Source organism: Candida tropicalis (genome assembly GCF_000006335.3).
Source record: "Candida tropicalis MYA-3404 genomic scaffold supercont3.2, whole genome shotgun sequence".
NCBI classification, from domain to species: domain Eukaryota; kingdom Fungi; phylum Ascomycota; class Pichiomycetes; order Serinales; family Debaryomycetaceae; genus Candida; species Candida tropicalis.
In genome coordinates this window covers 1664984-1680249 of record NW_003020049.1, presented here as the reverse complement: position 1 = coordinate 1680249, position 15266 = coordinate 1664984, and the positions used below count along the sequence as shown (strand labels likewise).

Genomic DNA, 15266 nt, shown 5'->3' with positions numbered 1-15266 from the left:
AATGAAATTTTCAGATTTTTCTTTGTACCGTTAATCTGTTTCTGTATCTCTTTTATTAATCCTGATCAGTGGTTTTCACTTCCTATTTCATTCATTCATTCGTACTAACAATTCATCATGTGTACGTTTCATGCTAAATTAAGAGATCACGATGAAATTCACCAAGGGCTTAGTTCATTGAATGTCATTTATTTCACATATCCCCAAACTCAAGAATATTTTGGAACTCTAACCCTCTTTTGAACTAACTAAACTTTATTCCATTTGATGAAAAATCATCCCTTTCTCAGATAGAGGGTGTTAGGGTTATTAAAACCTTTGTTGTTTCTAACCTACTTCCCTACTTCTCTCCCTCCCCCTTTTTTATATTGTAATTATTATTTTTCTTTTACTAACCCTGTTACTTTTAGTTCCCACGTTGACGATTAGGAACCTAGCTATTGTACTGAGAAAATTATATATAACAAAATATAACGCTCCTCCTTCTATGACTCTGCATAAAGTATTCATATTTTATTAGTGTCATGCATGTACCTGATTTCAAAAGAGTGTAGAATTGTGAGACTCTTCTTTTGATAAACGGAATTTTATCTTGATTTGTGTATGCAATACAGACATTTTTCCGTTTTCTTTTTTTTTTTTTTTTTTTTTTTTTTTGGAATTTATCTTTCCATTTCGTTCTATTCAACCACTAAGAGAGCACACATATCGAAATGTTGATTACAAATATTGAAATCCACAATCTATTGTAGTAAACCTAGACTAAGGCCGCTCATTAAAGTAATTGGACTTTATCCATTTGTCAAGTCACGTGAACCTCACACTAAAAACAACAGTAAAAAGTAAGTTTCCTTTTACTTTCTTTTTCCTTTTCTAATTTTGTTTAAAACTTTGTTTGATTTCGCAATGAAAAAAAATTTTGCAACTAACCAGAATGAAATTAATCCAATATAACCATTATGACCAGTGTAATTAATTGAAATTCAAAATTAATCAGTTCATTATGTTCGTAACTATTACAGATAACAAAATATTGGTTTACAAGGAACCGACTTATCCAGTTATATATTCTCTGTTTATTCATTGGTTAATTTTTTTTTGGTTTAGTTTGTGTAATTCGCATTGGAATTGTAAATCGTCAACACAAAGTACATACAAAATCCAATTTTATTTCATACCCTTATCAATCCTACATGATTAATCGGATTGACGACTGATTATCGTCTTGAGGACCGTATCAATGGTTATAATTAATTACATAAAGGATTTACTATGGGAAATCTTGATGTATTGTGAATCCTAATTGAGATTCGTGTATTGGTCTACATAAACAATTTTAAAAATCCAAATATTCTTTTATATTTATTCATAATATACTTAAATTCAAAAGAATATATCTATAAATATAATCGAAACCGAAAATGAAAAGAAAAATATCAAAAACAAAAACAAACACATATTAATCTATATCAAGATAAATAATAGTGAAACCGAAACAATAATAAAAAATCAAGCAATTGAACATGCTTTTAGATCTATGAGATATACAATATACCCAATTAAAGATCAACCGAAAGTAATGCAAAATAATAATAAAATCAAGCCTTCTATAATTCAAGATATGAAAAACCTTTATAACCGAAATATTTGAATGATAAACAATAGTAGAACAAAAATATTAAAAGCAAATTCTCTCAAAATTAACATAATTGAAACAAAAAAAAAAAAATGGGCAAATGAAAATTCAAGAAAATAATAATAATAGAAATGGTCAAAACAAAAGACACTCTTTACTACCTTAGATGAAATATCCCAATGGAATCAAAGCCAATGCCAAAATGGAGACACCTCTAGAAGATGCGCTACCAGCATAACTTGAAATTGCTGGTGAGGAGCCAGTTGCAATAGATGATGATTGAGAAGCTAATGTAGTTCCTGGTGTAGCAACTGAAACACTAACATAGCTTGTAGAAACATAACTAGATTCACCAGAGGTAACAACAGTAGATTGTGGAACATAAGTGACACCTTCAGAGGTAACCAATTCAGTAGCAATAACTTCTCCACCAGAAGCTGAAGATGGACAATAAGTGACATATTCGGAAGTTGTACCTTCAATAACAGTATTGGTGGTAGATGGAGTTGCAATAGCAGAAGTGGCATAACATTTATCACCACTACAAGCAACGACAGGAATTACTTTGCTTGATTCAACTGTTTCAACAGAAGAAACAGGTTGCATGGTGCTATAAGTAGTTTCAACACCATTAACAGTGGTTGTTACACCAGTAGAAACAGCAGGAACAGTAGTTCCAACACAAATAGCTTCACTACAAGAAGTAACTGAAATGTAATCTTCAGTTACGATAGTTGTAGATGGTTTTTGGAATTCAGTACCAACGGAAACACTAATCAATGAAACAGAAGTTTCAACTGATTTACCAGATGAAATAACAGTGGTTTGTGGAACATATGGAACCCCTTCAGAAGTAATAACAGTGGAAGCAAAAACTGGACCACCAGCGCTAGCTTCTGTATTAGCGGATTGAGTTGGTTTGTAGGTAACATATTCATTAGTAGTACCTTCAACAACAGTGGTACCAACTTCTGGAGTGGCAACAGCGGTAGTGGCGAAACAGTTATCACTACTACAAGCAACAACAGTGATGACTTTGGAAGATTCAACGGTTTCAATTGAAGAAGCTGGGTAGAAAGTAGAATAAGTAGTTTTTGCGCCATTAACACTAGTAGTAACCTCAGTCAAGGTAGCTATCACAGTTGTTGGATGACAAATATCATTGTTACAAACAGTGACAGAAACAATTGAGCTTGGAACTTGTTCATTTTCACCAGCAGTAGTGGCAGCAGTAGTTTCAGTGTTAACTGTAACCTTAGAGACACTGACATAAGAAACAGTACTTTGGGTCTTACCACCAGAAGTAATAACAGTAGGTTTTGGAACATAGATTTCACTACTTGAAGTGATAGCACCAGTAACAATGGTTTCACCACCAGTCAACACACTGGTTGTTGGACAGTAAGTGACGTATGTGGAAGTAGTACCTTCATAAACAGTTTCAGTAGTGGATGGAGTAGCACCAACAGTACCGGCATGACAAGTTTGTTCATCACAAGCCCAAACAGTGATATCTTTTGATGATTCAACAGTTTCAATGGAAGATGCTGGACCGTAAGTAGTGTAAACGGTGGTTTCGCCTCCTGGAGCAGTAGTAGTAACAGTAGTTTTAGTACCTGGAACAACGGTTTCATGACAAACATCATTATCACATGCAGTAGCAGTAACGACAACTTCACCACTTTCAGTTTTATCTTCAGCACCAGAAGTAACTGGACAGTAGGTGACGTATTCAGTAGTAGTACCTTCAACAACAGTTTCAGCAGTAGATGGAGTAGCTTCAACGGTAGTTTCTTCACATTTATCTTCAGAACAAGAGGTAACAGTGATGATCTTGGTAGATTCAACAGTTTCAACAGAAGATTCTGGGCAGTAGGTAGTGTAGACAGTGGTTTCACCGTTTGGAGCAGCGGTAGAGACAGTGGTCTTGACACCTGGGACAGTGGTAGCAACACAGATATCGTTGGAACAAGAAGTAACAGTGATGATCTTGGTAGATTCTTCTTCAGCACCAGAAGAAAGTGGACAGTAAGTAACGTATTCAGTAACGGTACCTTCAGTAACGGTTTCAGTGGTGAGTGGAGTAGCTTCAACGGTGGTTTCTTCACATTTGTTGTCAGAACAAGAAGTAACAGTGATGATCTTGGTAGATTCGACAGTTTCGACAGAAGAAACTGGGCAGTAAGTGGTGTAGATAGTAGTAGTACCAGAAACAGTGGTAGTAACAGTAGTTTCAGCACCTGGGACGGTAGTACCGACACAAATATCGTTAGAACAAGAAGTAACAGTAATGATAACTTCAGATTCAGTGGTAACAGTAGCTTCTGGAGCACCAGTAGTAGATTCTTCAGCACCGGAAGCAACAGAAGATTCTTCAGCACCAGAAGTAGCAGCAGAAGATTCTTCAGCACCAGAGGAAGCAGAAGCAGAAGCAGTACCTTCAGTCGATGAAACAGGTTCTTCAGCACTGGTAGATTCTGAAACAGATTCGAAAGAAGTGGATTCAGCAGATGCAACAGATTCAGAACCAGAGACGGAAGAGACAGCTTCCGATGAAGCAGCAGAAGAACCAACAGAACTGGAAGCAGCGACAGAAGATTCTTCAGCAGAGCTAGAAGCAGATTCTTCAGAAGCAGCAGAGGAAACAGCAGAGCTAGAAGCAGCTTCGGAACTAGAAGCAGCAGAAGTTTCTTCAGAAGAAACAGGAGAGCTAGATGCAGCAGAAGTTTCTTCAGATGAAGCAGCAGAGCTAGAAGCAGCAGCAGAAGATTCCTCGGATGTAGAAGACACTTCAGAAGAAACAGAAGCAGATGCGGAATTGGATTCTTCAGAAGAAGTAATAGCGGAAGTTGATTCTTGAGAAACAGATGATTCAGAGGAAATTGGTTCACCTACACTGATATCAGCATCAGGAAGTTCTTCTCCTTCAACATCACCAATTTCACTGAGCCAATCATCAATTTCATCTTTTTTAACCAATGGAACATCTTTCATGAATCTTCTTCTTAAAGCTTCAGTAGAATTAGAAGCAGGTGTTTTTTCTAAATGAACTTGATATAATGGAATTCTTTGACCATATAAATCACGGGCTGGGACTTCAATGATTCTACCTTTGTTTCTAATATCGGTATTGTGTCTTTTACTATTAACAACACTGTAATAATATTCAACATTATAATCATTTCGGGAAACAAACGAGAAAGCAACAGGTAAATTACTAGGAATTGGGAATTTACATGTTCCAGTATCATAATCAACTATTTCAACTTGTTTGTTATCAACAAAACAAGCAACATCTCTACTTGATACCGCAGATATCAAGGTACCTGTCAAAAGTGCCAAACTTGCGGAAAACTTCATAGTTCTTTAGTGGTTGTCAGCAAAGAAGAATAAAATTGTTGGTGATTAAATAAAAATCAATATGAATTCTAAAAGTGGGAAACATGTTCATTAAATACCCTTCTCCAGGAGAGTAATGTGAAAGGGGGAAGAAACTTGGAAATGTTAAAAACCAAAGACCACTGCAATTATGAAATTTTGAATATGTATTTCTCAGCTAAACTCCCCCCCTGTAATAATAGCGCAAGTTGCAAAAATAGAATTACATATGGCATCTAATGCATTATGCACGATACAAAGAACAACGCCAAACAACCAAATCCAAAAGTTCCTATTAAGCTAAAAAAATAACAATAATTATACTGAAATTAACCATGGAACACTTGAAATTCTAACCATGTATTATTGATCCCAATACAAAGTTAGTTCGGATCTCTTATCCGTTCACACTGGCCCTCTATCTTTGAACCCTGTGGCCAGAGATAACCAATCTTCATCTTGATATTTTCTTTTTCATTAATCGTAATTATTTGCAGTATACGAGTAATGTATCATAGTCTCAAAATTTCAAATATAATCATTCGTTTGTAATTATTAGAAAGAAAGGTAACAGTTTCTAATTCAACATTTAGTGCTATCATCATTTCTGCTAGTAATGGTAGTATTTCATCTTTGCCCAGGTCATATTTTGAACATTGATGCATATTATATTTTTGCATAGAAGGAGATGAAATTTTCTCATGTTAGTTGCATAAGGAATATATGATTTTTTAAACAACACCAATTTGTTCACAAATTCACCAAAAAAAAATATGAGATGTGTTTCGATATGTTATGCATAAAAATCAAATTGAGACCGCTAATATCAGAAAACTGACTGTAATTGACCGCCTTTGCACATAGTGGAAAGTATTGTGATAGTCTGTTTATATACTGGTTGTTAAAATGCGACTCCCTTTGTACTAACCTTTTTTTTATTTTTTGCTCTTTGGTTGTCTTGTATTTCCTGTTGTCGTTGATTTTGCGCTGCATTATCAACAAAAAAAAAAAATGTGGTGGTATGAAAGTTCTAAAATTAGAAGAAAGAGGATTCGTCAAGACAACTAATTCAATTCTGTGCTGGTTGGTAATCAAGGAAGGTGGAGAGGGAATGAATGGGATAATTTATCCGTTCAATCCTTATACATTCATTTAATTCTCCTGTATTTTAGCGAATCATTCTAACATAAAATAGATGAAACTGCACCACAATTATCAAGATCATTTCGTGCGTTTCAAGAGATTCTCAACGACAAGCCAGCTAGCTAGCATTTGTTGTAAACCGATCCTCATTTACAAATGTATATATATAAAAAAAGTTCAATCAACTGTAACAGTGAATCAGTTAGAAATAGAGTAACTTGATTTCTAACATTATCAACAGGGTTGGTTTCTTCTGATTATGATCGTATCAGTGTCACAATTAAAAGAAATTACCGTTGTAGATACGTTCGTTCCCTCTTTCATAACCTCAACAAGAATTTTACACATTTGAATTTGTGAATCAATTCTTTTTATCTCCGCTTAACCCTACCTCCCTCTCCATAGTTCGTAAGATTGTAAATCCCTGTAGATCACATTTAATGTCTATTGTTCAATTTTTATTAATTGAATGTAGAATTTACATTTATCCAGTCTCTCATGGAAGTAGATTAGAAAGCAATTTGAGCCTTTTACTCAATCACCTGTTATTCTTTTTAATGTATGCTTTCATGTTGTACTACTTGACATGCACTGCTAGTAATTTTGTAACCAACGCACAACACAGTCCAATATTATATAGATTATGCTTGTAAGAATAGAAATACTTGAGCCATTTGTAGAGGGGATGTATCCCAATGAGGAGTTCCGATAACTTCAATCACTTGCATCTTTTAAATATTTGATTATGACCACTATAATACCCCTTGAACCTCATATTTGCTCGTTTAATTATGCCTACAATGAAAAGGTATTTAATTTTGCATTTTGCATTTTCATAAAAGAGTTACGATCATTGGTGTAGAAAGTGTTTGGATCATCCTATTTCTCCTACTACTCCTTAAACTCATGTATGCCATTAATTAAGTGATATTCAACATCACACCTTTTTTTTTAATTAATATTATTATTATTGAAGTTGTCAAGTATACTTCATATATTGAAGCAGATTAATGCCATTATTTTCTCGACAAACAATAGCAGTAACATTTCATAACCAAAGCAGACGATTCTAGACTACGTATATGATTTCTCATCATTCATCGAGTCAATTCAATTCAATTCATTTGTAATATTACAATTGATTACTATTACTAAATAATTTAGAACAATATATGTGTATACACATACATATATAAAAATAAACCCTTTCTTTAACTATGAACAAAAAAAAAAATAAAAACTACTAATAACAATAATAATAATAACAAATGATAACAAGAATCAGGAACCCAGTTTTAAAGAAGGACAATTAGGAGATATAGATGTCTTTTCTTTTCTTTTCTTTTCTTTTTTTTTTATTTTTGACCTATCTGATCTGTGCTATGTTTATGGATTGAAGTCAGCTAATTGCTTGCCATCTTTCAAACTTTTATCTATATCAACATCATCAACACCTGACCAATCAACATGTATCTTTCGTACATTATTCATATCTGTGTTCTTTAAGAATTTATTTCTTTCTTTATTCCAAACTTCTTGAACGTCTTCAAAAGCTTTGTTCCAAACTTTATCATAAACTTTTCTAATCTTGGCTTCTTCTTGTTGACGAACTTCTTCAGAGGCCATCCATTCCATATGTTTCAAATCATCAGATGAAGGTTCATAGATATGCCATATGACGTAGTGAGGTAAACCAACAACTGAATATCCCATTCTTTTACTTAATTTACCAAATGCTTCAGTTTCAGCATGTTTTTCAAATGAGAATGCAGGGAAATGTGAACCTGTTCTAAAAACTTTTGCTTTGGTTAAAATAGAGACACCACCAATACCATCTAATTCCATTTCAACTTCCGGATCACCATATGGATCACGCAAATAAGCCAAATGAGGTCTCCAAGTTTGATATTCAACATAACCTTCAACAATACAAGCATCTTCGTCTAAAGTTTCAGCCAATTGTAAACCACCTTCACTTTCTTGCCATGAATTCAAATCATAAGGTTGCTGGTTACCTAGCCAATCAGGTAATGGACGCCAAACATTTGGAACAATGACGTCTTTATCATGATGCATCAAATCTTCCAAAATAGTTGGAGGAACGGTTTCAACATCTGCATCTCTCCAATAAACAAAGGAATGATGAGGCTTCAAAGCTACTGACCATAACCAATTTCTTGCTCTAGCCATCAATTTTCTTCTTGGACCTTGTGCAGCAAAACCATGACGATCAGAAAAACCTTGACCAATAGATTGACCAAAATCTTTTTCAAAAATTTCAATTTCTCCAAATGCTAAATTTGGATCCTTTTGAACTTCATTCAAATGTTTTTTCAATTCTCCCATTGTATCATCAGAGGAATCAGAAACTAAAAATGCTAAATCAATTAAATGATGTGGATATGTTAAATTCTTCATATGACCAAAAAACATTGGTAAATGAGCAGCGGCATCTCTCAATGGCACACAAAATAATACTCTTTCATCATATTGCCAACCATTTGCGGAACCTTGATAATTTGCTAAATCAAAGAATTGAACTTGATTACTATCAAATTGTGATAAATTTGGTGCGTAACCATATTTTGAAGTAATCATTTGATTAATTATTGTAAATAGGGATATTATACCAAGTACCACAATGACGATTATAGTTCTTAGGTTATAAAAAAACCCAAAATAATTGGTTGGTTTCAACTTCTTTTCATTATCATCATGATAATCATACGGTGTCACCAGTTGTATAGGATGTGTTGATGTCATCTATCAAATGCAAGAAAATATATATATGAATGTGTGTATGTGTTAAACCAAATCAAACCCAAAATGAAAATGAAAATGATATTACAGTGAATATGATCTGAAATAAAATGAATCAGGAACTAAATGGAGATGATTATTGAAAATGTGAATGATTTCGTTTCTGTCTTTCTTTCACTCTCACTCTTTGATTGTTTGATTCCTATTTGTTAGATTTTTTTTTTCTTTATAAATATACTTCCTTCCACTTCCAAAAACAAGTAAATAGTAGTGAATGAATATTTCTCTTTTCCTGATTTCTATATGAAATGACTTAATGTTTTCAAAAGTTCAACTGAGTAAATGTAGTATCTCTTCTTCCTTGATTGAAAGGAACTAAAATTTTTAAGAATGATAATTGAAAACTTTTGTTGTTCTTTTTTTATTTTTTTTTTCTTTCTTTTTTTTTTTTTTTTTCTCCTGTTCTTCTTCTTCTTCTTCTTGTTCATCTTGGTGGTAATCGTCTGTGTGTGTGTGTGTGTGTGTGTGGATGGGTGTTGTTGTAGTAGTGTGTTAAGAAGAGCAGGCGAAAAAAAAAAGAAAATTTACTCTGAAATTTTGTCACTGGCACACGACCCACTTTACACAAAAGAAAATTTTTTTTACAATACAATACATATCAAGAGGTTATTCACTTGGTTAGTGTTATAACTTGGTGTACCTGTAAAAAATATATATTTCTTTATGTAGTAGTATTGATTTTGTGACCATTCATTTCATTCAAATGTACTGCCTGTTGTTATATTGTTGTGTATTACTCTTGGTAAACGCGTCTTAGTACAACTTTTTTTTTGTTCTTTTTGTCGTTGTTTTTCATTTAAGTGTATATATTTGTTTCTTCTACCCACTTTAAGTAATCTAATAAATATTGACTTACATGACGGATACAACAGATGTACCATCTTGGAACCTTGTTCGGAATACTCTATTGGCATTAGTAAACATACCTTCTTTCAATGAAACAACGATAAATTGTGATCCTTTGAATCTGGTCTTGATAAGATGTCCAATATTTTGGGTATGCGAAAGATCCAATGCTGCATCAACTTCATCTAAAATATACATCGGAGCTGGTTTAAATTGCAACAATGCCATGATTAAAGATAATGCAATTAAGGAACGTTGACCACCAGACAACTCGACTAAACTCTCTTTCCAAACTTCTCCTAATTTAACTTTAACTTCAAGACCTTGAGTAACATCCATCATATTCACCGGAACCAACTTGGCAAATGACCCTGGTAATAAGTCAGAGAATATTTGACCAAAATCAACTGAAACCTTTTGATATGTTGTGTTTAAAGTATCTCTCTTGTACCCATTTAATTTATTGATGGTATTAACAATCTTACTTTTATCCTTTTCAATTGTCTTAACCATAGTTTTCAATGATGCCTCCTTTTTCTCCACATTATCAATCATACTCATGATATTTACATTCACTTTACGTCTCATGCTTTGGAATTTCTCTTGCAATACACTCAACTGTTCTTTACTTTCATCAATGTTGATATTTGGATATTGTTGGATAATATTGTCCACAATAAGACCATCAATAACCCATTCATGTTCACTAATGATTTCATCTAACCTTGCTTTCAAATTCTTCGTGATCCCTTTAGATTTTTCCAACTCATGAGTAATTTTCTGAATCTCCAATTTTGATGAATTTACCACCTCTGCTTTGTGTTTGAGTATGTTTGTTAGCTCATTTATTTCTTCATCTAATCCCAACAATTTGGTTCTTGCATCATCCAACTCGGCACGAACATTGGATAATTCATCTTGCAATCTATCATGATCCTGTTCTTGACTCTTCAATTTGTTGGTTAATTCCTCAATTTGTCTTTCACTATTGATAATTGATTCTTGAACATTAACGATTTCAGCCTTCTGTTGCTCACTTTCAACTTGTGCTGCTTGGAAACTATCTGTTTGTCCATCTAGTTCTTTTTCCTTTTTACCAACCTGTTGTTTCAATTGTGCAACTTGTTTCTTTAAATCATTGATTTTTGAACCCTTGTCACTATTGAACTCAGAAATATCCTTTTCAATTCGGGCAATCTCTTGTCTGAACTCATTACATTTTTGTTCATGTTCCTCAATACCATTTGTCAACTTGATTATCTCCTGTTGGTTGGACTCGTTTTGTTTTAAAATCAAAGAAGCTGGATTACTTTCTAATCGTTTCTCTAATAAAGACAATTCATGCTTTTTAAGATTGATTTCATTTTGTATTGTTGTAGTGGAACTAATCAACGAATCCATATGATGCAACTCTCGCCTTACATCATCTAACTCAGCCTCCACTTGTTTCAATTCACCAGCAATTTTATTATACTGACGAACTTTTAACAATATTGTCGAGTTATTTTTTCTAGAACCACCAGAAAGATTCCCTTCTGGGTCGTAAATATCACCTTCCAAAGTAATAGATCTCTTTTTAATCTTGGGATCAAATGTGACGGCTTTGGCCGAATTAGGATCATCACAAATAAAAGTTGACCCAAAAATATAGGCCATAGCTTTGTACAACTCTTCTTCAAATTCAATCAAGTTAAGTGCAAGCTCCACTTTATTTGGTGCTACTTGTTTAGCATAATCAATGACTTTTGGATCAATAGTGCGCGACGAAATCTTATCCAAAGGAATAATAGTTACTCGTCTTCTTAATCTACCCTTTTCTAATAATTGTGAAGCAACAGCACTATTGTCAACAACAACATTATATAATCTGCCACCAGCACATACTTGTAACGCAAGTGCTTTGTTATGTGCACTATCAGGTAAGTTGAACAATTGAGCAACAACTCCTCTCACTAATTCATCCTTAAAATCAGCAGATGGTCGACTATATTGGAAATCCAAATTACTGATATCTCGTTTCATATAATTCAAATCCAGATTCAACTTATTATGTCTTGTAATCAAATTTGATTCCACGTCTCGAAGCTCACGGATTTTCGATGGCTCAAATCCTAATTTCGAATCTATTTCCGTTTGCTTATCCAAAATAAATTCACGGTGTTTTTCAATGGATGACAAAAGGGATTCATTTTCTGTTTTTGCTTTGACCAATTTCACTTGATCACTGCTAATCTGTTGATTGAGATGCTCAATTTTCAATTTGGAAGTTTTGATATAGTTTTCAGAAGAATTCAAATTTTCCTTGGCTTCGTTAAGTTCACCAGTATAGGCACCAGCTGTATTACCCTTTGATGATATACCAGTAGACAAAGTGGATAACAACTCTTGTTTCTTCGAAAATTCCTCTTTCAATTTATTTAACTCAGCTTGATGCTTTTTATACTCTTGTTCATGATTGCTAAAACTATCTTCATTCTGTTTTAGTTGATCCTTTAATTGTTGTAGTTGTTTTTGCAATCTTTCATGTTTCTTCCTTTCATCCTTCAAATTTTCCAAGGTTATATCCCTGGCAGTATTTAGTCTTGTCAACTCGTTTGATAATTGATTTTCTTTACTTTCTAAGTCAGCCAAGTTGCCATCTGTTTTCAAATTTTCTTCCTTTTTAGCTTTTGCTTGGTTTAAATCCTCATTCAAATTTTGAATCTCGTGGTTCAATTTATCAATTTCCAAATGCAAGGCATTAACTCTATTTTCATGTTGATTCAAATAATTTGATTGATCCGTGAAATATTTGGATAAAGATGTGTAATCATAAGCAGCTATTATTCTGGACATTTTCTCCAAATCGATTTGAGTTTGTTGATATTCAAGGAAATTTCTCTTTTCATTCCTAAGTTTCTCTAGTTTTGGTTCGATTTCTTCTTTCAATAAATTCCTAATCTCTGTCAATTTTGCTTCCTTTTTAGCCATGGTTTTTTGAGCTTTATCTTTTCTCTCTTCAAATGTTCTAGTACCAGCTGCTTCTTCAATTAAGGATAATATTTCTGAAGGTTTCATATTTAAAACTTTGGTGATTTTCCCTTGCATAATAAGAAAATTTGGATTATTGATATTTAATTGGACTGATTGGAATAAATTCAATACTGTTTGTTGTTGAGCTTTATGACCATTAATTAAATATTTAGAAGTTCCTCCAAGAATAATTTGTCTAGTAACACTTATAGTTGGACAATTCTCAAATCCAATAGGAGATTTAGATACTTCACTATTATTGAAAACAATAGTAACACTTGCTTTAGTAACACCAGCTTGACCTCTTTTATAAATTAAATCTTGTAAATTAGAGGCTCTAACAGTTGACATTGATGCAATACCCAAAACAAAACAAATGGCGTCAAGAATATTTGATTTCCCCGACCCATTCAACCCAGTGATGGCATTAAATTGTGAATCCCATCCTGAAATCACGGTACGGGCCGCATATGATTTAAACCCATCAATAATCAATTCCTCAACCTTCATTTAAACCGATTATTGATCTCGTTGTTTGTGTTGTCTGTGCGAGTTCGATTGATTTGTTTTGATTTGATTTCTCTTAATTTTTTTTTTTTCTTGGGTGTAATCGCATCGGTGGTGGTGGTTGTTGTTTTTTTTTGGAAGGAAAACAAAACGCGTAAAAATTGTACAAGTCCGACATTCACGTGAGAGGAATATAAGCACTTGTAACATAAACTTTTATCGTATATAATAAAGAAAATTGATGAACCAGCAAACATGTAGTAATAACTATGAAGCTCTAAATAGTAAATAAAAGTTATGGTGATTATAAGTTATTGTTGAAAGAGGGTGAATCGCTATATCCCCAGTTTATCAAGTCAAATTGAACTACCAAGGAATCACTTTGATCATTATCGAGCTCTGTAAGCTATACTCTATTATTGAGATAATGATAACTCGTGGTCAAGGAAATATCATCATTGCTCTTAATAAACTTACTGCCTCTTTAGTAATTTGGTACAATATATCTACAAAATCAAACAAAAAAAGGTTTATCAATGTTCTATTTTAGTAAATACAATGCTTAAAGCTACAATAGAAATATAGTTAAGCTTTCAAACACGATTCTTCAATCTTTATACTTTCATCTTCTTCTCTTCTCCTCAACATAAAAGAAGAAGAAGAAGAAGAAGGCGTTTTTAAGGAGAATATCGTGTTTTTCTCCAGACGTGCACGACCACCAAAATTTTTCTTATGAGAAATAGACTTGGAGGCTGTACTTTTATTTATTCATCTACTTATTCTTTTTCTTATCAACAATAAATAAGAATAGCAATCATACGTGGAACATGTTACATTGAGTGTACTAATTAGGAAGAGATTCATTCAAAAGTGGTTATCTATTACTTATTTGTCAATTCATAGTGGAGTGCAATAAGCTTCTTAGCTTTTACTTGGCAAGTACGTAATGGAAACCTATGTCAATTATCAAAATCTAGATTTGGGTTTAGTTTGTAGTCTGTTATTAAGGTTATTGGGATTATGTAATCTCAATTGCATATCAAAAATGGCAATGCAAAAACAGTACTCTTGTGCATATTCCAATGACTAATCATTTGGGAAAAGTTTTTTGTACACCTATTTCATTAGCGACACTCAAATATTATAAGGTCATTTCAACTTCTCCTCTATTCTCATCCTCCAGAACCATCTGATTTCAGAATTGCATGAGAATTTCAAATTTATCTGCAAGTGATGATTACACGATCCTAATTAGATCTAACATGCATCGTACATGACGCATATGCAAGTAAGGACATGAACAAACTCTTCCGAATGCCAAGATAGATGAATATTTCAAACTCACAAAAATTGCAAATTTAAATCCGAATCCGAAAACTACAAAAACTAAAAATGGTTTAGTTCATTTCACGTGAGTTATTTTTTATTTTTAGCTATGTCTATTTCCATCGTTGAACTTCATCTTTCTTAACGATGACTAGTTTATTGTTATCCACGTGGAATAAGTTTACTACTGGACACCAAGAACGATCGACCATTGTTTCCCCGTAACTATATGCTTAATTGAAAAGCATTATCTACATATACTTGAGATATATATCATTCTATGCATATGTTTATTCTACTATCAACTTTATGCCTATACAAGCGATGAAATTTCCAGAGGTCATACTATGCGTCAAAGGCGACTATGCTATGTCGGAGATTGAACAACTTTCTCCAATTTTTTTTTTTCATCGCGGTGATTGTTTTTGTGAACATAATATTGTCCGATAGATTCCTCCATGATAGTGAAAATGAATGGTTTGATGATAGAGAAGCGATGGTGACATATTGAGAAAGGAACACAGTCGACCTCCACAGTAGTTGATTATATAACAATAGAACTTCTTCAAAATTAACTTTTCTTGTTCATTCTACTTGC

At 33.3% G+C, this 15266-nt stretch overlaps 3 protein-coding genes across 3 annotated transcripts; all 3 read right to left on the bottom strand. All coding sequences in view use genetic code 12, as the record gives it.

Moving 5' to 3' along the window:
• Nucleotides 1-1798: 1798 nt before the first annotated feature.
• CTRG_01855 (uncharacterized protein) lies at nt 1799-4996 on the bottom strand (the record flags this gene model as incomplete). Its single annotated transcript, XM_002547502.1, has 1 exon — nt 1799-4996. One exon carries the CDS (start codon nt 4994-4996, stop codon nt 1799-1801), a length of 3198 nt encoding a protein of 1065 aa, XP_002547548.1.
• A 2547-nt stretch (nt 4997-7543) lies between these two features.
• On the bottom strand, nt 7544-8920 carry ANP1 (Anp1p; the record flags this gene model as incomplete). The annotated part of the gene is made up of 1 exon (XM_002547501.1): nt 7544-8920. One exon carries the CDS (start codon nt 8918-8920, stop codon nt 7544-7546), a length of 1377 nt encoding a protein of 458 aa, XP_002547547.1.
• Nucleotides 8921-9829: 909 nt separating this feature from the next.
• Nucleotides 9830-13345, bottom strand: SMC2 (condensin subunit; the record flags this gene model as incomplete). The annotated part of the gene is made up of 1 exon (XM_002547500.1): nt 9830-13345. The coding sequence occupies one exon, from the start codon at nt 13343-13345 to the stop codon at nt 9830-9832; it is 3516 nt and encodes a 1171-aa protein (XP_002547546.1).
• Nucleotides 13346-15266: the final 1921 nt, after the last annotated feature.